This window comes from Montipora foliosa, chromosome 8 (genome assembly GCF_036669935.1).
Source record: "Montipora foliosa isolate CH-2021 chromosome 8, ASM3666993v2, whole genome shotgun sequence".
NCBI lineage: Eukaryota > Metazoa > Cnidaria > Anthozoa > Scleractinia > Acroporidae > Montipora > Montipora foliosa.
Genome location: NC_090876.1, coordinates 29,560,522 through 29,586,714, shown reverse-complemented (window position 1 = coordinate 29,586,714; position 26,193 = coordinate 29,560,522). Strand labels below are relative to the sequence as shown.

At 39.3% G+C, this 26,193-nt stretch overlaps 3 protein-coding genes across 3 annotated transcripts in view; 2 read left to right on the top strand and 1 right to left on the bottom strand.

The window, feature by feature from the left end:
• The first annotated feature begins 7,938 nt into the window (after positions 1-7,938).
• On the top strand, positions 7,939-12,365 carry LOC137967874 (putative gamma-glutamylcyclotransferase CG2811). Its single transcript, XM_068814470.1, has 3 exons — positions 7,939-8,095; positions 8,514-8,755; positions 11,046-12,365. The coding sequence occupies exons 2-3, from the start codon at positions 8,564-8,566 to the stop codon at positions 11,346-11,348; spliced, it is 495 nt and encodes a 164-aa protein (XP_068670571.1). The 5' UTR covers positions 7,939-8,095; positions 8,514-8,563; the 3' UTR covers positions 11,349-12,365.
• Positions 12,366-12,505: 140 nt separating this feature from the next.
• Positions 12,506-18,910, bottom strand: LOC137967871 (leucine-rich repeat-containing protein 45-like). The gene is made up of 3 exons (XM_068814465.1): positions 18,026-18,910; positions 15,380-15,528; positions 12,506-14,124 (listed from the first exon to the last, which is right to left on the bottom strand). The coding sequence occupies exons 1-3, from the start codon at positions 18,684-18,686 to the stop codon at positions 12,952-12,954; spliced, it is 1,983 nt and encodes a 660-aa protein (XP_068670566.1). The 5' UTR covers positions 18,687-18,910; the 3' UTR covers positions 12,506-12,951.
• Positions 18,911-19,038: 128 nt separating this feature from the next.
• The window catches only part of LOC137967873 (putative uncharacterized protein C7orf78), a 10,927-nt gene continuing 3,772 nt past the window's right edge, over positions 19,039-26,193 (top strand). The window contains exons 1-2 of the mRNA XM_068814469.1: positions 19,039-19,746; positions 24,717-24,822. Coding sequence (XP_068670570.1) covers positions 19,207-19,746; positions 24,717-24,822 — 646 coding nt within the window. The 5' untranslated portion in view covers positions 19,039-19,206. The remainder of the gene's footprint in view (positions 19,747-24,716; positions 24,823-26,193) is intronic.

Sequence of the window (26,193 nt, the reverse complement as noted above, 5' to 3'; positions counted from 1 at the left end):
TCTGCCTTTCCAGTAGTTACAAAATGCTGTCGGTCCTGAGATCTACGACTGGCAACCATCCGTGCGTCTGGTGAGCAGCCTGGAGCACTGACTACTTGCCCTGGGCCTTCAAGAGCCATTCAGCCTTTTCCCACATGGCCTCGACTGTCGTCAGGTATTGTCACAAACGCGAAAGTTAACTCTTCTGAAGTGAATTCAAGCCTTGGCGGCTGTACATACAACTCTTCAACTTCGCTTTGAACTTGATCTGTTACATGGTTGCCTCCTAGCGCTATATCTGCAAGAAGTAAAAGCCCATTGTCTGCTGTGATGTCACTGGTTACGATTCCTGTCGTTGCTTCTTTTGTAACTGGTGCACTTGGATTTGCACAAACGCTACCTTTAGTAAGGCAAACGTCGGAAGACAAGACCATGTCGAGATAGGACTCCCTCTCCACAGCATCCATTTGCAACCGAATTTCCTCGGTCAGTTCAAGATATTGTAGGCGGTCATGCAGGCGGTAAGGCCCTCTGTTTATAACCGCCCATTGTACGTTTCCTCGTTGACGCTCGGACATTTGTCTGGCCTTCACTAAGAATTCAGGTAACTTGTACTCACGGTGCTCCGTCTCGTCAGTAAGCATGCTATTAATGCATTCCACACGATTGGTAGTAAAGTGCACGTGACCAAAACCAGCTTTCTCTCGCACTGGCTTCAGAACGTGCCTTTTGACGACATCAGTTTTGTATTGCAGAAACCAGTAGTGAAACTCCACTCCTTTCTGCCCGGCTCGTCTCTCCCATGCATACACCTTTAAGCTGATCGAGTCGGACGTAGAACTCCTCTTCGTCATCTGCATCTATGATGCCTTGCTCCAGTCGAGTTCCCACCTGCTGTCCAAGTATATCTGCACAAATCTCTTTTCTATAGAGGACTCTGGGATTCCCGTGGCAATCATTTTGTCAGTAAGGTTGCGCCGTAAATGAATCGCACAAAATAGTACAACCAAAAAGAGACACCTCTCCCTGAAAGCTGAAGAGATGGCAATTTCACCGTCTGTTCCAATAGCCCGGAGGTTCTTTAGTTTTGGCTGAGCATCAACCAAGTAGTCGACAAGTACTTTGAACGAAGTAGTTTCTTTCTTCTGATGTACCAAGAGCGGCCCTACCATTACGGGGTGCTTACCGCTTTGCCTGTTCACAAACAAAAGGTGCTCATATTGGGTGGCTATAACACTGAAGGGGCCCAAGTCAAATGTTGCAAAACACAGAAATGCCTGGGATTTGTGCAGAACTTTACAAGATCCATTAGTTGCCAATCAAAGCTAAGGACGGCTGAGGGCTCAGGATCAGCTATCACTTGACGAACGTATGCAGTTCCTTTAATTTTATCTCCCTCCTTGCACTGAAGCACGAGAGCAAAATACGGATCTGATACAGCACCTTCTTTTCTTTGTTGCTTCATGTTGTATGCCTGTTTTTCGTTTCGTGGCAATGCAGAAGAACGCTCTACGCCAAATATGCCCCCAGCGTCTTCAGCTAATTTGTCTACTGCCTGTCTTGGCTTAGAATAAGTTTGTTCCTCCTTTAAGGCATTAACAACACTCTTTTTTGTTCTTTTGTAGGGTTTTGAATTGCGATCCTTGCATTTACCATGGCTTTCTACACGGAAGGGATGCTCTTTTCCGTCATATTGATATTCCATGCATTAGTGTAAGTGGCAATCGCTTCCCGGAATGATCTTAAAATAGATAAAAATAAAGCGTTCGTCATAGCATACACTAGAAACACTAACAATACCACAGAATGATGTTTTTTTAAGTGGAGACGTCAGTGAGAGGTTTTTTTTAACTAGCTAACCCTCGTTTCATCCCTTACTCTACAACATCGACCACTTTCCTAGTGAATTCCTTTTTATCCTCGCCACTTTGTTTAAAGTAGAAAAATGGCTGGCCATTATTCAACCACACACCGCAGTCGTCTGCCAGGAGGTCCTCCTCAACTGCTTGGTTTGTTGTGTCGACAATGAAGGCACGATTATGTCTTACACTAAGTCTTCTTGGCGGATTAGTACATATAAAACTCTTCTTTGGGGGTTTAAGGAAAAGATCAGACACCGCTTGGGAGATCTGATTTTCCCTTTCTTTTTGCGTAGTTTCTCGTCTTGACTTCAAAACCTTGAAGACTGTATATTCCTTATAGCCTCCATAATAGTCAGGCTCAGGTTCTACATCACTTTCATTGCAAGACGGAAAGATATTTCTTATCATAATTATTATGACCAATCATAAAACACAGCATAAATAACAAGAGCAATAAGTAAGCTTAAGATAACAGGGAAACGCAAGTTAGATTTGGCAAAGATATGATACTTGGACTCTTTCACATTGATTAATAATAACAGTGAGATATCTACCACAGAGACCTACCTCAAGAGGCTCAAACCAGAATCGTTTAACGGTTCGGAATCACTTATGCCGAAATAGGAATGTTATATGTGATATACTTCACAAGCTAAATTGCTGCATGAACTGATGCAACATTTCTATCTCTACCGCCAAGTAATGAGAGTCTGTGACAAGAGGGTTGTACCTTGCTGAGGAGGCTAGTGGAGAAGATTGTACAAACGCCACTTCTTCACAGTCCGTAAGATCAATTCTGAATTTAAGATACATTAAAAATGAGTGAGATTGAAAAGTTGCTACAAAGTGATTGTTCGCTGAACTGTCAGTTTTAATTATTCATGGCAAAGTGCGCTATTTCAGTCTGCCAGTTTTGCCCGCGCACTCCTTTTAATCACTCACTGAAAAACTATGTCCCCATTACCCTTTGATTTCCAAACCGGCCGAAACTGGCCAGACTTAGTATTTTACTCTGTCTAACACCAGACGATTTTCCTCGTCAATGGGGAACCCCTGGGAGTCAATGGGTTCATCGCTCGCTGAAAACTATGTCCTCGTTAAATTTCAAACGCATTAGTTTTTTTCGCGCAAGCCACTTCGGATAAAGTCGTATACAAGCGTGAGTTTTTTTCAGTTGAGTGCTTTTGACTCATCACAGCTGACCAGTTGCTAAATCATGTACAGTTGTAAATTTTTTTTCACCAAGTGTTGACTCAGGAACTGTTTGCGTAATACGGATTCAGTCATGAAAGTACAGGAGTGTGTAGTCAATTTTACCTTCGTTTCTTGAAATCTTTCTATTCATTTCCAAATTTGTAAGGCCGAGTATCAATGGACCTTTTACTTTCTATTTTAGATGGAATTGTAATTTACCCGGGGGAAAGGGGCGGTGGGAAGTGGCATACGAAAAGGGCGGGGATGCTCGTTCTCTTGGTTAGGGATGTACATTTCGGATTAACCCATATGTAACCGTGAAGGTCTAGTTTAGGGTTGCACGCTAACAAATTTGAAAATATATAATCAATATGTTTTAAGTATGGTCTCTTTTAGGGATCAACGAAGCCTGGGCCACGCCCGGATTGGTCTCCTTTACGGGTTTAATTCAACTTGAAATTTCCTACGAGCACCCCCGCTGACCATGACTTGTATCTAATTACGTGAAGTTTCACAGTGGTCAACTCCAATACGATAAACCAGGTGGATAGCAATTATTAAATTCTCAATGTATACTTGGCGTGCACAGCCTATCTTTTCAGTAATTTTCTTAACTTTCGGTTTAAAAGAGCACGACTTCAGAAATTTGAGACCTTATTTAGCCAATCGGTCTGTTGAAAAGCGGTTTCATTTCCTGCCATTTTCAATCTAAACTCAAAAATCGTGTTTTCTTGTGGATTTTTATCTACACTACATTGAAGATGATCTAGAAATAAACCTTATTACAACGTACCAGTTCCGTGACGCCCTATCAACTGAACTATGAAGCAAAAGTCCGCTGCGTTTCCTCACTCTCTGTGGTGAATGCTCTATGGTCCATTATGCTTATTCGATCCGTCAACGGTGCTGTACGTGACCCAAAAGTCTGTCTTGTTTCCTCGACCATTAACGTTGCAGTCTGTGGTGAACGCTCTATCAACTGAACGGCAAAAGTCCGCCGGGTTTCCTCACTCTCGTGGTGAATGCTCTATGGTCCATTTTGTTTATTCGATCCGTCAACGGTGCTGTACGTGACCCAAACGTCTGTCCTGTTTCCTCTACCGTTAACGTTGCAATCTGTGGTGAATGCTCTATCAACTGAACTATGAAACAAACGTCCGCCGGGTTTCCTCAATCTCCGTGGTGAATGCTCTATGGTCCATTATGTTTATTCGATCCGTCAAAAGTCTGTCTTGTTTCCTCGACCATTAACGTTGCAGTCTGTGGTGAACGCTCTATCAACTGAACTATGAAGCAAAAGTCCGCCGGGTTTCCTCACTCTCTTGGTGAATGCTCTATGGTCCATTAAGTTAATTCGATCCGTCAACGGTGCTGTACGTGACCCAAAAGTCTGTCCTGTTTCCTCTACCATTAACGTTACATTCTGTGGTGAACGCTCTATCAACTGAACTATGAAGCAAAAGTCCGCCGCGTTTCCTCACTCTCTGTGCTGAATGCTCTATGCTCCACTCTGTTTATTCGATCCGTCAACAGTGCTGCATTTGGTATTAAATGTTCAATCAACTGAACTACGGAAGAAACTGTAAACTCGACAGCCCTGCCCTTTCCACATTTTCCACATTACACACGTATCAAGAAAAGCGGCTCAAATTCGTGAACAATAGGTATTGTTATAGTTGATCGTTTTTGACCGTGTATGGTCAAAAACGATTTAGGCTAAAACAAAGACTTTAAACACGCGAGGGAAATTCAAATTTGCCGATTACTATTCACGCGGGAGACTTGAATCTTCGGCGAGACCGAATTATGAGCAATTTGCACCCTGGGGGAGGGACAGAGTTATAATTGGGACGACGAAACCAACAACGCTGGGGTGAGGGGTGAGAGAAAGTTTTGTTTGCGAAGCATACTCCGACCGAGTTGATCGAATATCAACGCAGAAAGGTAATAAAATCACTGCTTCAACAATCGCACTAGTTTAGTTCTCATGGCTTTTAATGTGCTTCGTTCTGCGCAAGCAAAAGTTTTGCAAAGCATTTTAATAATCAACTTCTTCAACAATTGGACTAGCCGAGTTCTCGCGCTTTTAACGCGCTTCATTCTCAGAGAGATTCCTTCAAATCTCACGCCGTAGAAATAATTGTTACTCAAATAAATTGTGTTTTTATTCGTTTCTCAAGCGCGGGTGAAGCTAAAATGAAACTAGCGAAGCAGCAATGATTTATTAGGCGTTTCATACCGAATTAGAGCGTTTAAACTCTATAGACATTTTAACGAAACAAAACGTCGTCCATTTTTCTCTTTCAAAACATTGGAGTCTGTAAATTGAGACGAAAAGAGTGAACAATCGATTGAAAAAGTCGCTCCTTCCTTTGTAAGTGCCCGACCGCACTACCGGTTTAAAATTCAAAGCAAAGCAAACAATAGACGGATGAAGTCTCACCTTCATGGTCACTTAACAAAAAATGATCATGAATACGGTGAACGACTCGTGTTCCTTGAAAAAGTGAAATGGTAAAGCGCAGTCTCAGCGAAGATGAGAAATTTTAAAAACATTAAAGACTGAAAACCTCCAAAGACACTCGTGTGCGCTTTCAGCAGAATGCCACGTTCACCGAAAAAAAAGGTTTACGGTACTTCTTCAATTACAATAGGTAAAATACAATAAAACAATAGACTGCAAAATTGCTCTCTCTGACGTTTATGAGGCGGAGATAAGACGCCTTCGCGTTGAGAATGATACACTAAAATTTCATTACAACTCTGTCGGCGTGAAACTCCAAGCTCTATCACAAGAAAAACAGCAAAATGCGGCAAAAGTCCAGGCAAATCAAACACTTTACAACAGCCAAAAAAATGGGTTAACAGATTTGCAGAGATATTTTGATCTGTTAAATTCGGTTTAGCCTGTTCAAGCTCATGTGAAAGTCAGCGTGCGCGTCATGATTCGCGTTTTGATGAATCCACCTTTAATAAATACCCCGCGTTCATACGACTTTTTGGCTGAATAAAGACGCTTTGATAAAAGAAGCAACAACACGAATGATGTAGTAAGGGCGGATTCGATAACCCAAAGTACAAGTAACATTTATAACGACAAAAATATATTTAAGAAAACACATGTAATGCTTGGATGATGAATAAGTTCTTCACCTGACGCCGTAAGTTAATTCTTCACCTGGGTACACTAGTGAATATAGATTCTCCAAGGAACAATCTACCTCTCCCCCACCCCCTAATAACACCCGCTTTGCACGCCGAAAATTTCCGATAAGTCCTGAAATCCTCGGCGTGGTCTCGGCAAAATTCACAACGCGTCACTTAAAATAATAGGGCCATTGTTTAAATCTTAATGGGTGAATTTAGGCCGGAACAACAGACCATTTCTTGATACGCATCAAGCCTGCCCGCAAGCTCTCTTCTGTGGTTGCACAAGATGCAGGTCAACGCTCCATTTTGTCTTTGGGTATAGCATGAGCTGGGATAGCCAATCCTTGATGATTGCAGAACTACAATATAAAAACTGTTATCCGAGTCAAGAACACTCTCACAGATGCGTGCCACTACACAAATCTACCACAAACTTTTTCCACGTCAGCGTGACAGTGCTTTGACGTAGCGATTGGGCCCGGTTGTGTCTTACTTGAGAAACACAATCGCTAAACTGTCACACATTCAAAATCAGAACAAAAAAGATTGAATATGCAAGAAACGTTACATGATATCGTTGGCTGCAATTATAACCTGATATCCTTAATACAAGACATTCATATAAATACATATATTTTTTTAATCAAAAAAAGTAGCATAGGCAAAAGCAGATTCCAACAGTCAAAATTTTCTCATTTTCGTGATTCCGATGGGTTAATTGCTGATTCCGACCCTACTGCTTATAGCAAAAATTGAAGATTCCGACAAGGGTAAGTTGACCGAACTGAAATATACCCTCCATGGGGGGGGTGCAGATAAAAAATGGAACGACCCAATTTGATAGTTCACCGTATTCGAAGGCATAGTTCAGACTGCTATCAACTGCCAACTTTCCAAACAAGGGCCAAAAAGCTAGGTAAAACTCGACTGTTAAACTATCGTTCCCAGGAGATCAGGAGCTCCTGGGAGATTTATTCTTTAGGAAGGTCTGCAATTGTCTGCAATACGGTGTAACATTCCTCATATCCAAGGGTACCCTCGCAAACATTCCTCTTCTCCTCCGCTAAATATTGAGCATCGGTGAGATCATTTATAAAAAGAGGAAATAGTCTTTCGTCCATCTAAGTCAGGGTCAAGTATGACATTAAAATCATCCCCGACAATAATTGGGTAATTCTTGTCAGTTTTAGCAGCTTTCAAAATTTCTGACATTTTCTTTAACTTACATGTTTTTCACTGAAAGGCATGGCAGAGGACTGGGATTAGTTGCGCATGCGCCTTCTGATTGAAGTGATGTCACCACTTCATCTTGTACCCAGATCTCCCACGGACATAGTGACAGAGTGAGAGCTAGGTACGAGAGTAGTCGTCACTTTAAAGATCCGTAGTGCTCGTGACTGAAAAGCTTCCTTATAGCAAACATTGCCTTTCTGGATTGTTCAAAAAGTGGATAACGCGTCGGATAACGCTATCCACCGGATAGTGAATAACTATCCAGCGGATAAATAGTCTCCTTCGCCAGCCTTTATTTGGGCGTCACGCAACGCTAGCCCCACGTTGCGTGACGCCCAAATAACGGCTGGGAATTATAGAACAACCCTAACAATGTGGATTTGTCCAGTGCATAGACCTTATTCATAAATGGCGGTCACATTTATAATTCTTTTGTCCAAGTGCAAATTAGCCTACCAAGCCTCATTTTAGAGCAAGAATTCTTTTCAATTCATTGTATGGTATCGAGGCTTGGTAGGCTAATTTGCACTTGGACAAAAGAATTATAAATGTGACCGCCATTATGAATAAGGTCTATTGCGCTACAACTGGGGCTGCAGTTAAAACTTGTTTCCGGTCATGTGATTTGTCTGGAGAACGCCTTGCGAAGTCTGCGGACGACGAGCTCCTGGCAAAAGGTGAGCGAGTAAAGTTAGAAAGTCGAATGCCCACGACTACATTACGTACAACGTACACCTGCGTACACGTACCTCAAAGTTTCTGTTTTGGTGAAAAATATGACGGCAGAGAAATGTACCAATAGTCAAATCATTATCTCAGATGTATTTTTTTCAGTTATACAAAGGGCGAAAAAATACAGTATCAACACCCAAGTAGTCAGGTTAAGTTGGTCTTGGTTTGTGTTTGCAACAAAGAAGCTAAGCTAGACATCGTCATGGTCTCTTTCAGGCAGGGTACTCTTTCTCTCCTTCTTTTTCTGTGTTAACGGCGGGTCTAGTTTTCTTCTGTCCAAGATTGAAGTTCTTTGATTTTCCTAGCCTTATCCGAGTCTTGTTTTTTTGCTATCACACCCTTGTCTTGCCACTCACTATGCAGTGAAGAGGAACGGGATACAAACAGTCAACGACCAACAATCATAAGAAGTGATGGAAGAATTTGTCAAAGTGTTCGTGTATGGTACCTTAAAAAGAGGATTTGCAAATCATTACCTTTTACAAAATAACTTGGATGGAGTTTCTAGATTTGTGACAAAAGGTCATACAAAGGAAGCATTTCCACTTGTTGTTGGAACAGATGGATATATTCCTTTCATGCTCCCTTTGAAAGGTCAGGGAAAGGTATGCAAAACTTACTTTTCACATTAACCGTAATTTAAGAGTTCAAATTTATGGAAAAAATTTCATTGTTTGTGTAACATTATCTTCAAAAATGTTTTGCAAGCAATTCAATCAATTAATGTGTTTTACTTATTATGCGCGGATCAACTTAAAACTTCAACATCCCCTCCCCCCCCTCCCTGGGCAAAGCCCGGGAATTTGAACTTTTGAAGATTGGATTGTTCAAATTCCCGCCCCCTGGAGCCAAAATCGTGTTCAAATGCCTACCCTATCGTCAGATTTGTCTGTCATACCCTACTAAAGAACAATCATTGTCAGCTCCTGACCTTTTTTGTAAGCAAATCGCCCACAAATGCCACATCTCTTCCTTTAAACTCTTCCATCTCATCCAAACATGTGTTTTATAGATGTTGTCGACTTCGGCGCCCGCAAAAAAAATCATTTGAAACCTGACACTTCCGGTTCAATTTTTTTCCCCCATCCCACGCAGGCAAAGGTCAAAGGGGGGGGGGGGGTGTTGAACTTTTGATTTGATGGGTGCATTACCACCATCCAATTCACCTCCGTTAGCTACATAGGTATTGTCAGTAACTTTACTTCACCTTGTGCAATTTGTATTTATGCCTTTTAAAAGAAATTAAATGCAGTGGCAATAAAAGCATTTTTATTTTCCTGGAAAACAGAAATGTGGGATTTACGCACCCATGTTTTCATAAAATAAATTGTTTGCCAAGAGTCACTCAACTTCATTTTGTAAGACTTCAGAGAAACAAAAATAAACAACTACGGGTAAGCATCAATTTTCAAAAAATTTCAAAATCAAACATTTGAAACCAATTTACAATATTCATGGAAAAATTGAAATTTGGATGCCAATTTTTTGATTTGATCAACGAGTGTTTATCAATGGTTCTTACTTCCAGTAATGGAAGTTTAATACTTAGAGAATGAACTACAACAAGTTCAATCAGGAAGTCTTAAAATACTTCGTCTTCCTGAGGACTTCCTGCCCTGGCTGTCCACAAGAAGGAATAATATGACTCTATGGCAGATGAAACTCACCCATGCTTAAAGTGCATATCAGCTCCCATGTTAACCACAATTACCGATTGAGAAAAGGAAGTGATCTAAGCTGATAGACATAACAATTCATTGATACCTGAAGAGTAATTGCCCAACTGAACAGCCAATGTAATGGTGGATTATAGATACGTTTGTGATATATGAAGGTTTTTAATATTTTGTACATAATTTTTAAATTGTTTATTGTTTGGACTCATTTTTCAAATGGGTAAGACACTAAAAGCCTAGCTATGCTCTCACCCTGAAAGAGCCTCACAGTGAAACAGGCAGGTAAAGTACATGCAAATAAGCAGTGAAGCCCTATCACTACAACTGTGATATTGGGTTTGAGAGGAGCTTTCTTCATAATTATGGATCTGAAACTCTTGTTAGACAGGCTACATGAGATTCTTGTTATTTTGCTACTTGTTTCAACTCCGGTCATAAGAGTTACTTGTTTTAGCAGATGCATTTCAGTTAATGGTTTGTTAAGTCTGCTATGAGACTAGTGGCCCATCAGGCCTGTGCTTATCTCTGGTTACTGCAGCATGAAGCGGCTAGGAGTATTTCTATTCCCCCCTGGATGAGATGCTAGTTCATCGCAGGGTTACCCCCATTTATACACCTGGTTGAAGAGAAGCACTGTGAGAGTGAAATGTCTTGCCCAATAACACAACACAACGACCCGGCCAGGGGTCGAACTTGGCCCACTTGATCCATAGTTTAACACGCTAACTGTTAGGCCTGACCGCACCTCCCAGTCATAAAAGGATGTATATTTATAAGAATCAGAAACCCATAAGGGTTGAAACGTGTAACACGCGTTCACAGCTTCCGAATATTCAGTGCGAACTGATTGGTTGAATGTTTCAGTGCTAAGTACCATATTTGGAAACCCCTCGCTCTTGTTGTTCCAAATATGGTACTTAGCAAATTGAATATTCAGAAGCTTGTTTCCCAGCACACAAGGGGCCGTTACACGTTTCAACCCTTATGGGTTTCTGTAAAAGTGTAATGGTTCCACTTGTGTTATCATCATACACCCAACATTTTAAAAATAGGTTAACTGCCTACAACACTTCAGGGGTTGGGTAGTTGAAAGACTCCCTGTGTCCTGTTTGCTGGTACTCCTCAGCCCAGTTTGTTAATACAGTAAAATTAATAATATTGTGTTAAGTAAAATAATGACAAAAATAACCTATCTTTTCTCCCTTTTTTTCCTTCCAAGCAAGTTTATGGTGAAATATATGAAGTTGACAGCACTGTTCTTTACTCACTTGATGAATTAGAAGACCACCCTACATGGTACAAGCGTACACCATGTGAAATAATATCAACTGAGAAGGCACCAGGAATTGAAGCTGGAGATACAGTATCATGCTCTGCTTACTTTTTAGTAGACTTCACCAAGAAATTTCTGATGCTGGACTTTCTTAGTGAATATACACAAGAATATCACCTAAAAACATATGCTGAGACAAGCAGGAGAGACAAGTATTGTGATTTTAAAGGCCAGTCTCAAGACAAATGAGAATAAAACATATTTTTGTGGGAAAATTTACCATTCTTCTGGGTTCTATTGTGGGTAAATGCTGTTATTTACATGTTACCAAAAATTAATGTTGTTTTCCTACTGTACACTGGAGAGCATTAAAAGGATTCCAAACCTCAGAGCAAATGACAAATCCATTGGGATATTTGGTTTGAATCTCTTGAACTTTGTCAGTGACATCAGTGACATAGAATATTATCGAGACCACACAGTTTCAATGTCATGTGGTCCAAGGAGAGTGAAATAAATGAGCAGTAGGTCCGTTCTCACATCTACAATGGAAAGACTGCCAACGCAGCCTTGATGCCTGGGTTAAAGAACATCGCAATGCCAGGAAACTTTGTGGGTTTTTGTGCATTGCCAAGCAATGGGACATAATATCATCTCTTGCAACATTAAGGTCTTAATCAATGAAGATGACACCATCAAATGCCACATTAAGGAAGTCATTTCCAAAACACCTAAGTTCCTGAAGAAGGAGGAGCTTATCAATGTTATAATTCTCTCTTAGGATTATGCAACAAAAAAGTTACTTGATCTCTATTACTAACATCAATGATGAAATTGAAAGGATTCAAACCAAATGTGCAAATGTCATTTGCCCTTAGTTCTGGAATTATTTAAATACTAAAATTTGCAAATTGCTTCTGATATTTCAAAATTAAGAGGAAAGCTAAAGATTCTTTAATATGTAAAAGTAGAGCACAACATGTAACTTATGACTTGTACTGTTCCTCAAGAGAAACTTTGAAGCTATATACCATTTATCCACATGTTAGCTTCATCACCTTTACTATGGTCGTTTTCAGTTGTACATAATAATGATAACTTTTTATAATTAGTAAAACCTTGGATTGTCCCTCAAGCTTAATGCTTTTGTGCAAGGAACAAAAGACCTGTTAATATCAGAAGACCAGATTTCATCTCAAACATTAAATTAGAAATTACTTGTAGCTTATAACTTGAATAAAAGAGGTTGGACGTAAGAAGTCATAAGTCTGTTTGATATCAACACCTCAGTGAGTTGTGGGACCATGTTTTAATAGTAATTACTGAAAAGTATCGGAAAGCACAATAATAACATGAGGAATGTGGTCCATTTTTATAGAACGTTTTTACCTCATCAGTCTATTTTTAGTTTTACCACTCTTTCTTTAAGAATCATACCTTCAAAAAATAAAAAACACTTCTCGCTATTCCAACATATCAACACAGAATTTCTAGGATTTACAACCACACTCATACCAAACTTAGCAAGGACACTATCAAATAATCTGAAAGGCTCAATATGGTGTCAGAAAAATGGGTGGCTAAAAATAATGTCTTAAATCTCCCAGTTATCTGGTCAGGTGTGCACAACATTTTGGTACCCAAGATCTCTCATACCAGGAAGATCACTACTTCCAATTGTTTCCTCTCTACCCTCACTTGATGGGATCACAATTGAATACATGAAATAGGACTAGTTGTTAATGACATTATCAGTGATTTAGGTGTACAGATCTGAGCACATTTTTCATTTCAAGCCCTTTGTTCCAACCAGAGCATGAATTTTTGGACCTGATGGTTTGACATATTTCTACTATGATCTGTACGGAGAGCCAGGCCGAGAACCACTTTTTGTACTTGAAACATAACTATAAATAGCTTTTTCCAGAAGTTCAGCTCTCCTCATCTCTTCCTCTTGCATTGTTCTTATGTCATTTTCTTTAGCCCTCATCTTTTCATTCAGTTTTTCTAATTGGTTATCTTTCATAATCATGGTTTCTTTGTGCTTCCTAGTCATTTCAGATATCTTGTCCTCCAGATCTGCAATTTTATCTCTGAGGTCTGCCTGTGTCTTTCTTTCTGCATCAAGTTCAAGTCGTGAGCGACTGACTTCACTTTTGAAGTCTGCATCCCTGAGTTCTAATTGCTGTTTAAGACTGTCCACTTGCCTTTTAAAGACCTCATTATCTCTGTTAATAGTGTTAAGCTGTGATTGCAATTCTGCAATTTGTGCCAACTGTTTAGTGTTCAGTAGTTGCAGTTCATTCTGTGATGCTTGCACTTGTGAAATGTGTTCATCATATTGCCTTGACCTTGCAATTTCTTCTTGTTTCAGTCTTGTCTTGGTGTTACGCAGCTCTTCTTCAGATGTCAATCTCAGGGAAACTAACTGAGTTCTTAAATTACTCACTTCCTCCTCAAAAGAGTTTCTTTCTTCTTCCAGTTTTTTCACTTTGCCCTTTGTGGTTTCTCGATATTCAAGAGCTTTCTTTTGCAGCTGATTTAACTCCTTTTGCAACTTGTTTTCAGTGTCTAACAACTCTGCCTGGAATTTTAGATCACTTGCTTTTCCTTTCTCTACAAACTGCTGTTCCATTCTAACCATATCTTCTTCTAAAGAGCAAATTTTGTTCTCTAAGCCTTTATTCTTTCTCTGAAGGGCACTGACAGTTTGCTCTAGTTCCTGATTTCTCTCAAGGATTTCATTCACTTTCTTTCTATGTTGTTGTTCGATGTTTACCATTCTTTGTCTTTCCTCTTGCAGCTCTGTTGTCAGATTATTGACCACAACCTTTTGCTCTGAAAACGTTTTTCTAGAGGTAAGTAATTCAGATTCTGTAGTTGAGAGCTTAGTTGATAATGCATCAAATGCTGATTTGCGATCATCCAAAGCCACCTTTAGCTGATGAATCTGAATCTGTGTGCTTCTACTGAGCTGTTCCTGATTGGATCGTTGTTGATTTATTTCTTCCTTTAAACTTGAGACCTGTAATAAGACAGCAGAGTTTTCAAATGGTTCAATGACACATTAAGATTTGAAGTTGTTTTTCAATTGAAAAAAACAAACCAAGCAATGTGGGCTGCAATGCCTCCAGGAGACCTTGAAACCCCAATGAAACCTGTGTTTCAGAGGATTTGAGTTTTTATGATAGTTCTAATATTATTTTATCCAAGTATGGCTGCTTCAGCCTAAATTACTGTACATTGTACATGACTGTACGAAAGGAATGGCAGCAGTTTTAGAAGATTATACCAAACAGTCACGCGCATATTCCAAAATCTACAATAGACTGTTTTCCCATTCCCATAAACCAATACATTTTGCGGGATTCTAATTTACACAAAACTAATACGTCAAGTTATTTACTCTTTGGACTGTATCATGCTTCAGTAAACTGGATATCCATTGTTTTAATGTGGACATAGTTTTTGAGTGAATCTAGCTGTTGTTAACCCTTTCACTCCTGTGGGGTTCCCCATTGACCACCTTGTACCATTGTCTAGACTCTGTCCCCTACAGTACAAATCAATGTTGACCCCAACTAACGTTTGGACATTCTACAGGCAATTTATTTATTTTTATTTCTTATTTAGTCACTTTCACCGAAACAGGCTGTGGTGGGGGTTGGACAACAGAGCGAGGCTCCAAATTAAGTGTGCCCTTTTACCCTCCCAACCATGGTATAGCACGGAAGACAGACCACAACACCGGGAACTACATGCCCTACTCTTTGCAACAAGTGTGTGGGTTCTTTTACATCCCACAGGATTATGGACATTGAAGGGTTGTGAGACGGGCCTACGGTTTATTGTCCTTATCCGAGAAGACTAGAGAGTCTAACCATTTGCAGATGTAATTACAAAGGCAGCACTTTCTCCTCAGATATTTAAAGACCCTGAGTGTTGGTCCGGCCGGAGTTGAACTCACAACCTCCCGCACGACAGCCCGGTCTTCAACCAACTGAGCCACCGGTGCGCACTTAATGAAAGAGGAGGGGGAGGATAAAATTAATATAAAGCCATTTCAAGCAACAATTTAGTTTGTTTTGAGACTAACCACTATTATCTCATATTGAACATTTTTTAGGAAGATATTTTGAACAAAATCTGTGGCAACCATTAAGCACAAACCTGAAGGTCCTGGACGAAATTAATGATTTAGACATTCAAATTATCTATGTTGAAGTGTCTTGAAGCTCCAACTTCAACTACTTAATACAACACATGTAGCTTCCATGTACCTCCAAACGTTTGCTCTCATGCACCATTTCCAATTCTCTTGTTAATGCTTCAGTTTTGATCCTGTGTTCTTCAAATGTTACCTGTCTGTCACTATTCTGCTGGATGGCAATAGACAATGCCTGGATGATATCTTGAGGAATGTTATTACCTACAAGGGAAAAACATCTTGCTCTTAAGAAGTTATGGCCCATAGCTCCAATTGGGCTCAGTAAAGGAATTAACTTTTCCATGCTTATACTACTGCTCTTCAGTCTGGTGTAACACTCTACCCGTAATGTGAAAAAGTTACAACTCATCCAGAACTTTGTGACTTGGACATAATTACTAGTGCAAGGAAATTTGAGAATGATATCATTCTCACATTCACTCCCTTGGGTGGTTGGTTGGCCACATCTCAGATATGCTCTAAGGTGACTGGGCAATGCAGTTATGAGCTATGCTGTCAGTCGATATTTGACTCTACAGTTACGTGATGCAGCTCAAGTCAAAGACCTACAATTCACCCTTGCTCACCATAGAGTCTCCAGTAGCTCAGTGGTTAGAGCATTCGACTAGATCACGGAGGGTCATGGGTTCGAATCCCATCTGGGGCTTGGATTTTTCCAAGTTCCCAATGGTTTCTACATTTCATTGCAAGAAATTTGAACACATAACTCCATCACTCAAAAACTTGGGGTGACTCCCGCGCAAAAAAGCAGCTTTATCTCTGCGATGCTATCTTTGCATTTAAGTGTATGATGGGCTGACTGCCCTGACTTAACTGGCATCACAGTTTGTAACTAGAGGACAGATATCTGACCACATAACAAGAAACTCCCACCACTGCTGGTCAGAGGACATGTCAGTACAGGATGGTAAACTTATGGAATTCATTAGATAAAGATTTAAAACTGTGCATTAGGTTAAGTAAACTTTAAGAAAAATCTTAAAGCAAAGATGCTGGAAGAGTTTTTAAAACAAGAATAGTCTTACACTTTGTATTTTTATTGTATTTTTTATCATCACTGAAAAATCCATTTTGGTAGTGTACAACAAAGTTTCATTCAATTTCATTCATTTCTGCTTGGATCATGTTACCTGTGCACTACAATTAGATATGAGCCCCCCCAAATGAAGTATGGAAGGGCATTTAAAAAGTTGATCGGCTGAGACATTTTGCTGTGGCGCATTCACTCTGGAGTATGTGGTGTATGTTTTGGCATTAGTTGTCACTACTTCATAAAAGAACACTGTTATTTATCAAGAACAATTCTTTTCTTTTAATTTGCTTGTGACAAGAAAGTACTCCATCTTTAAATTTTATTGAGAGTATGATCTCAATTAAGTTTTTCAGTTAACCACCTTTTATGAGATGTTTTTGAAACTTGACATTTTCCCAATGTTTTCCTTGACCACACTGCATCTTTTGAGAAATGGTACCCTGGGGCTACCTTGGGAACCAGGAATACCATCAAGAGGTAAGAGTGCAGGCCTTTCACAAAATATCCCCAGCTTTGATTGCCAGATGTGGCTTCATATGTGAGTCTAGGAGTCTAGTTTTTCTGGTTCTCTGGTTTTCCTCTCAAAAAAATATTGATTTAAATGAGCTTCAATTTGATACATGTAATAGTAACTGTTGGTTTGCAGTACCCGAATGTTAATACACCACTTGACAGTGCTTGACTGCATAACATTCTTGACACAACAGTGCATTGCCTTTGTTTTACTTGGCCTTCCTAAACTAGTCGTGAGTGACACACAATGTCCCAATGGATTAGTAGTAGGTTCTCCTTTCATTAAGGGAGAACCAGATAACAAGGTACACAGGGTCATTTTACCCAATTCCAGTGACCCTTTGTTAATAGAAAAACACATGGAGGGTATTGACTCATTTACATTTTCATCTACCCAAAACATCCCATTTCCACATTTCATTTTCTTTTTTTTGTAAATTGCCACAGCAAGGTCCTGTGTTTGACAACAATGCCTTGCTAGGAAACAGAGTTGTCGTAGGTAAACTGACAAGTGACTGTCAAAAAGGTTTTGTCATGGTAAATTGTGTTTGCACAATACAGTTACTAGTAAAAGTTATTGTGTTCCTCAGCCAGGACCTATAGGCCTTAGTACAAAAAGTACCTGTCCCCAGAGGTTTTTTTTTCCCTTTCTTCTTCTTGGATGAAAATTTTAAAACCTTTGGTTTCAGTCTCTGCTAATCTCATTTCCATGCAGACGCCAAACATGCGGACGCCAAACATGCAGATGCCAAACATGCTATCACCAACTCATCAGCCACAAATGTAACAAATATCCCAGTGCCTTCCCCTTGCTTGTTTCAATCGTGCCAACCAATAAAACTGAATAGCGTGAATATTAAAATATCTACCAATCACAATCGACAGTCATAAACTGGACGGTAAACATTACATGGAAGTCTCTTTGTGGGGACGAAAACCAGAGGTTTTTCTTCTCTCACTGATTTGCTGTTTGTTGTCACCATTTCAGGACTAAATTTCATCCGAGAAGAAGAAGAAAGAAAAACCTCTGAGACCAGGGAATACAAAAGGATGATTATGATGGAAACACTGAAATAACACTGGGGCTACTTAAGTACAGGATAATATTAATAATTCGTTGAACATCGCTCAGCACTGGGTTAATTTTTTCACCTGTCAATTCCAATCCTATGAGCCCTTTGTTGTACTTCAAAGCTTCTAACAGCTCCCTTCCTCCCAGAAGACCGATATTATTCCATCTCAAATCTAAGCCTCTCAAAGAGTGATTCTTTTTTAATGCTACAGCAAGTTGACTCGCCCCTTCATGTGAAACCTGATTGTTTCTCAAATCAAGAAACAGTAAACTTTGATTGACAGCTAATCCCTCGGAAACAGCTCTCATTCCATTGTCCCACAATCCAAGCGAATTCCATTCAACAAGAAGACTGCGAACACTAGAGTTTTTCTTGAGAAATTGGCCTAACATTTCAGCAGCACCAGAACGAATATTGTTGCCCTTCAAATTCAATCTTTTGATAGACTGGTTTACCATTAATCCTCGTAAAAGGATTTTGCTCGCTTCCTCGCTCAGCAAACAGTCACAAAGATTGAGTTCTTCAAAGTACAGGTCATCTGTAAGAGCCGTAGCCAGCGCATTGCAATCATCTGGAGTCAAGTTATAACCGGAAAGTTCCAACTTGGTCATTCCTTCTGAACTCAAACTGGACACTTCTCCGCCCTCTAAATAGCTTTGAATGTGATTTGAAACAGCTTCCAAAGGGTAACTATGTTGTTCTCTACAAATTCTAACATAGCGTTTATAAAATTCTTCCATCTTGCAGCCGTGCTTTGTAAATATTTCCCTTTATACTCTTAGCACTGACCATGAAAACAAAGGAAACTGACGCTTACAACAAGTGGCAACGGCAGGCAATGCGTAAACGTTGTCAAGTATGGTACACGCAGGTGTCCTGGGATACAGGAAAAACCGTAAAGTAGGAAAGGAACGCTCAGTAAAATAAAAGCAAGTAAAGAAAATCTTCGGACGCCTGTTTCATATAATTCGGAAGATCCCATATGATTCGAAAGGGGCGAAAGATCGGTATTTTTCATTTTTCTGCACCACTTTTGTCACAGTCTACTGCACACAACATTCCTGGCTGTCATAGAAACAAGCCAAATGTTTACAATTGTTCTTTTTGCCTTTTGGATAGTTCAGCAAAGCCATTTAATTAAATTTTTCCTATGATGTCCAAAACAGTTCAGAGCACGTTGCTTTGAGCTATAATCCACATCTTAAATCCAACCAAAGGGTATGAGAGGGCAGTCAATTGATCGAACATTCAACAAGTGTTATGCCGGCGGCTCGAGAAAACAGTATTTCACGGGAAAGATCGAACGCTTCAATCCTTTCGAGAAGCGAATCCTTGCCGTTCAGTTTCCGATCGCAGATAGAGTTCAGTGCCAAACAAGACCTACTTCGTTCCCGAAGCGAATGTTCCTTGGACTCAAAGCGCGCAAGAGATAAGAGGATCCAAGAGAAAGAATCAAAGAATAGAACTGCATGGGACATTCGACCTCCTAACTTTACATTTCAAATTTACCAGCCAAAACCACCAAAAAGAAACAGCAGATATGCAATGCTGCAAGGCTACAACGAAGACGAGTGGATCAAAAAATTGAAGGAAAAGCGAAGACAGAGAGTTCAATTTGAACATATTCCGTTACCAAAAATTCTACAGCCTCCAGAATCGAATAATCCACCGTTCATTTCACAGTTTCGCGTTCTGGACCCACATGCAGCCAAAATAGTATTCATTAAGAGTGGTATTCTTAAAAGGGAACCTTATGCAACACCAGGACCCCATGCATTCAGAGGAGACGACTTCCGACCGGTGAGTGATCAATTGATAATAATAATAATAATAATAATAGGATTGACGATACAGCGTTACCTGATGATTTAAGAAATAATCTCTAAAATTAAACGAAATCTGCAGGCTGCAGTTTCACTGTCTTTTTTTTCACGTACAGAATTTTGTTAAATATTTAAGACATACACAATTTAGATTAAGGAAGTTCAAAATAGCTTATCTTTTTCACACAATTTAACACATTCTGCTCTTAGATAAAGTTCGGGTCATATTGACGGGTTCACGCTCTTGAGTGCATCATGGGTAATCAGGGAAATTGCAAGATGGAGAGAAATGCAAGTAAGGGCCGATTTACACGGTACGACTTTGTCGCATGCGACAACGGCTTACGACAAGCCCACGACATGATTTACGATTGTTGTGTACGTCAGAAAAAATGTCGGAGCACTTTAAAACATGTTTTAAAACGCTGCGACAATCGCAAGTCATGTCGTAGGCCTGTCGTGAGCTTGTCTCATGCATCGGCCCTAAGGAAGTTCAAAACGATGAAAAGTATTCATGATATGCAATTTTGGGTTTTTTATTTTCCAAAACAGAAGATATGCGCTCAAAGGTGCGGCAGAATAAATTTGGAGAGAATGGCTATTGCAGAAATTATTTTATTAGGGCCGATTTACACGGTACGACTTTGTCGCATGCGACAACGGCTTACGACAGGCCCACGACATGATTTACGATAGTTGTGTACGTCAGAAAAAATGTCGCAGCATTTTAAAACATGTTTTAAAACGCTGCGACAATCGTAAGTCATTGCGTAGGCCTGTCGTGAGCTTGTCGTATGCGACAAAATCATATCGTGTAAATCGGCCCTTAAAAAGAGTTTCTGCCATACATTTCCTGTAATGCGCCGATCAAATCGAAACTTCAACATCCCCCTTCCGGGCAAACCCCGGGCATTTGACTATCTTCTGTGCCCGGGGAGAGGTGGAATTTGACCTGTGACTGCGTGTGGTGGGGAAAATTGCACCGGAAGTGTCAGGTTTCAAATCGGTCAGTGTAAAACGCCGACTGCATGCAGACCAGGGGTATAATGCAGACTTAGGTTATAACCTTAGGCCTAATGGCTTTCAGGGCTTTTTCAACAGTTAAATTATAACCTCAGTCTGCATTTTACACTGACCGGTTTCAAATGATTTATTTTTTCGGGTGCCAAAGTCACTAACAGCTATAAAACACATGTTTGGACGAGATACAAGAGTTTAAAGGAAGAGATGTAGCATGTGTGAGCGATTGGCTTACAAAAAAACCATTTTGGCCCGAGGGGGTAGGAATTTGAACGATCCAATCTTGAAAAGTTCAAATACCCGGGGGGGGGGGGGGGGATGTTGAAGTTTCAAGTTGATCAGCACATAATTCCAAAGGCACAAAATTACAGAGAATGTATGGAAACAAAAAAAGCAATATTTATGAATTTCCAAAGAACGGATACCAAGTCTATTTCATCGCAGTTGTGAACATGAACTTATTTGTTTGGTTTATGAAGGCAGAAGTCTATAAAAATAGAATCATGAACAGTATATTTTGCTTTGAATTTCCATACAAACCTTCGAATTTCCCACCATGTTGCCCTGATTACCCATCATGCACTCAAGAGCGTGAACTCATGCATAGATTTTCTTTAAAAATACCATTACCATGGCAACGATATGAGACATTTCTTTGAGCCTTAATTAAAATCAACATGGTATTGTCTTATGTTGAAAAAAATGGGATTGTGAAATCTTCCCATACAGCATTACCTGATAATGTTAGAAATAATCTCTAAAATATTTTTACAAATTCAACAAAATCTGTACGCCAGTTTAGAGGCCCTGACAGGGTAAATTCTGACGAGCGACATGGCCCAAAAAGTAGCGACAGCACATAAAATGAAATTCCGACAAAAGACATCCTTTCCCAGCAAAATTCCGACAGTGACGTCAAGGCCGAGAATGAGCCGATTAAACCCTAGCTACAAGCAAGCTACAAGCTACACGGGACACCCCCTGTCAGGGCCTCAGTTTAACAGAAAAATCAGTTCTAAATTTCTCACCTAAAGAATTTTGTTAAATTTCAAGACATACCGTTTTAATCAAATTAAGTTCACAATTGCTAAAAATGAAAACAATTTACTGTCCGGAAGCATATATTACGAGTGAAGTACCAAACTCAGGAAAAATGAGGGGGTTACAAAATCAGCATTTGCCCATGCAAACACTTGCTCATTTGAGTCAACATGCATGTGAAACTACAGGCCAACACAAACAGATTTAAGTGACCACCGAACTGTTTGTGCAAAATTTTGTTAGTTTTCCTGAATAGGAGATGTATGTTTGTTTATTACTCCATCTATGTAAGAATTACAAATTAATGTAGAAGAAAAGTGAGCGAAATCAGCAGTAAAGTTTTTCTTTTATATCTGATCACCCATTATTAAGATACTAATCTTAATACTGAAGATAAAAAATACAACATCAGTTATATAGGAGAGAAGAACCATCTAATTTACATCAATAATTAATATTATGATTATTATACAGTACAATATACAGTACAATGACTTTCTTTTGCTTCAAATTTAATCCATTCACCCCTAAACCGGCCAGACTTAGTATTTTCCTCTGTCTAGTTAACAGCCAGATGATTTTACTCGCCAGTGTGGAACCCCCAGGAGTCAATGCGTTAAAGATAGCAAAAATTGCTAATATCTGCAAAGAAAACAAGTTGACAGAGTAACATGGTTAAACTACAAATAAAATAAATTGATTAATAGATTATAATTATATTGTAAATGTAATAAGATGATAACAATGAATATAAAAGATATCTATATACAGCATTAAGATGAGATGCCTTAAGTTTAAGGAGAGTTTTTGAGACTATAAGAATTGATTGCACAAGGAGCAGCATTGTTTGTCAAATTCTTGATGTAAATTAGATGGTTCTCTTCTTCTGAACATACCCATACTTAAACCCCCCCCCCCCCCCCCCCCCCCCTAGCTCTTCCCGAAGGACGGTACAGGCCTTCTTGAGGTTTGCAAAGTTGAAGTTTGAATTGGATTTTGTGGCTAGTCAATTTGGGCAATTTTAGTATAATTATGGTTCCCAAGAGTTCCAATGACAGCTGCTAGGAATCACTTCCTCCTCACGAGAAATACAAATACTCTTTTATTTCCCATTTTAGACCCAGGTGGTATATGTTGCCTATCTCCTTCCTCTCATTTTCAGCAACTTAGATGTTTGCCACATCCATGATTAGTTCAGAATGTTCCATTATCTTTTCTGTTTGCATCTTCATATCCCAAATAATTTCAACCTTTTCATTCTCACATATGAACCTTGTGTGACATATGCATTATGTTTGTACCACTTCTCCATGTGTCCCAGGTCGATCATGACTGTTGCTTAAGCTGCCATGGAAAAAAACCTAAGCTCTTTTGTGTTGCATAAATGTTTTACTTTCTCTTCCCAACAAGTTCCAAATATTTTTGGCCCTAAAATCTGTATATTTCCTTAGGAACAACACGTGTTTTTACTCTGCTTTTCAAGATGTCTTTCCAAGTTTTTCTCATATCAATATGAAAAATTATAAAAGGAAAGAAAAGGAACAGCTTTATTTAATTTGTCTTAAAGTCTTCTAACACTGGAGCACTAATTTAATTTGGGAACACTAGTACTGTAAACTGAAATCAACAAATTAATGCAAATGTTGGTTTTTGAGGAGGGGAAAAAACCAGAGAACCTAGAGAAATACCGGTACCTCTTGGAGCAGATTAGAGAACCAACAAAGTCAACCCACATGTGACGCCCAGTCTGGGAATCAAACCTGGGCCATATTGGTGGGAGCTGGCGAGTGCTCTCACTACTGTGCCGCCGCCCTGCATCACGCTAACATCCTTGACATTTTGTCATTGTACTCCATTTGTGTCCCTTATATTTCCAAATCAACATTTCATTAATAGCCTCTGTAATTTTACCCTGTTTGCTAGTAATCTTTTGTTTCCAACCTCAGAACTTTCTCTATCCAATGACTTTCTTCATAGTGCTTGGGTTCTTACCGGTACTCCCGTTTCCCCTTTCAAAGGTTTCTTGGTGCCTGACGGCTTCTGGTATACTATCACTACCTCTTTCAATACCTTCTTTGAATTCAAACAATCTCTTCCACTTACCGGTATTTTCAAATAGTCATCTGTTTTGATATTGTTCTGTATTACCTTCATTTTATCATTATTATAATAATATATTATCATTATAATCATTGTTCTCGCTCTGCATTTTTTGCTGGCGATAAAGATGTCAGCTGCTCAGAAGTCAGAACCTGTGAACTGAGGTGACACTGTCAAATTTTAAGAATTTGCAGAGAATAAGGCAGTTGCAAGAAGCAGTGTCTTTCACAAAATGTTCTGATGTTAACCACCATTTTTTGAAAATAAATACAGTTTTCAATTTTCAATTTGCTTACTGACTATTCTAAGTGCATAGATGCCTGTTGTTATGATCATGATAATTTTACTCAATTTTCCACTCAGTACAGGTTGTTCCTAAGTGCAATACATATAGGAGATCCACAATAGGCACCAACCAGTCCTCTCTGCCCATATACCATTAGCATATTAGAAATATTTGCAAGCTAAGCTTGTGGAGGCCATAAACCCTTGTACTGTCTCTTGCAGGCTGAACTGCTACAAAACTGTGTCAATGGCTAGAACTTCATAGTGCATTGGTCAAGTTCTTTTCACATTTCCTGTCATATTGGCATATTATTATAATATTGTTTTTATTGTGATAGCATCATTGTCCTTTTTATTATTGTTAATACTTTCTGGAGAGTCGAGGGAGACAAATGAACTCCAATGTAGTGGGTAACTATTCATTTTCAAGGTCTATTCAGTGAACAAATCTTTTTGAGCAAAATAAATTAATGTACAGCTTGAACATCAATTTTCTTTTAGCTGGAGAATCCAAAGAAATATGGTTTGCCAGAATTCATTACCAGCCATGAACATGATCCAGGAAATCTGAAGTTCCATTCTAGGAACTTGAATGTATTGTATGATGGTAAGTATTGCTTTTTTTCTACAGTGTTACAGTCTAGTTTAAATTTACTTTACGTTGTGTTTGGGAAATAAACAATGCAAACAAGGCAGTTTTGGATTCTCGCAAGGAAAAGAATGCATTAGTAATAATATTATTTGTTATGGTTCCTTTGGTTTCCCCACTTTTACTTAGAATGTACCAGTAACCCTCTATAAAATTATGTATGACAGAGAGGCCTCTGCAGACATGTCTTCAGGGAACTTTGAATGTGCATTTTGGGCAATGTGACTACCCTGTGCTGGTCATTTTATGTGGTCATTTGTGGGTTAGGGGTTCTCTCATCAGGTTTTTCCTTCAGTGGCTGTATACAGCTAAACTTAATTATAAACTACAGTAAACATCCGCATATAAGAACCCTTTTTTCAGGTTTAAGGCTGATCGTGTTCTTATTTGAGGGGTGCTTAGTGAGAAATCAGTCTGAAAGTGTTCTTAAAATGTTTTAAAATTGGGTTCAGAGATACTTCAAATTATACATTACTAGAGGTTTAATTAACATACAATGCTGTTTTGTAATAGATTTTATAGTTTGTAATGGTCCTGAACACCATAGTACTTTGATATGTTACTGTATTGTATTGTTTCCTCATCCTAATACCCTTTCCCTTTGTATTAAGAACATGTATTATATATCAGGCTGAATTTGTTGTTATCTATATGGTGGTCTACTTAACAGTGTTGGCTGACTGTTGGTAATGTGTCGGTAATGTGTCGGTAGCCTGTCAGCTGAATATGGGAGCCATTGTTCACTATTGCCGAGAGTAGTGCCTAGCAGGTGATTATTAATCAGCACATTTCTCAGAACACCTCATGCACAAGCCATTCATGTACTTCACTGGTAGTCCAGCTTAAAAGTAATTGCATGGGATTGAGGTGCAGCCCTCAGTATCCGAGCCAGGGGCTCATGAATAAAACGTATGACAAAAACAGAAATAAAAAATTAGACTAAATAGATAATATCAATAACACAATTAAATAGAAGTTACATACATGAAATTATAAACAATAATTGTTATCTAACTATAGTAAATTAGATAATATTTAGTTATAAATAGAGCGGTTTTCAATTGAGTGTCGAAAGTAATTAGCTAATTGCTTTGGTTTTGCATCTACTTCACTCAGTGATTGGTTCAAAGTTTTCGCGCCACTTTTTCAACCAATCAGAAGTGAAACCAAAACCAATTGTGGCTCGCGCGCGCATATTTTCCCGCCTTTTGTGTCGGCTACGTGTAATTACTTCGAGTTTTGATTGGCTTACTGGATTGTTTCCGTCCTTTTTGATTGGTTAAAGTAATTACTATGGTTTTGGTTTTACGACACTCATTTCAAAACCGC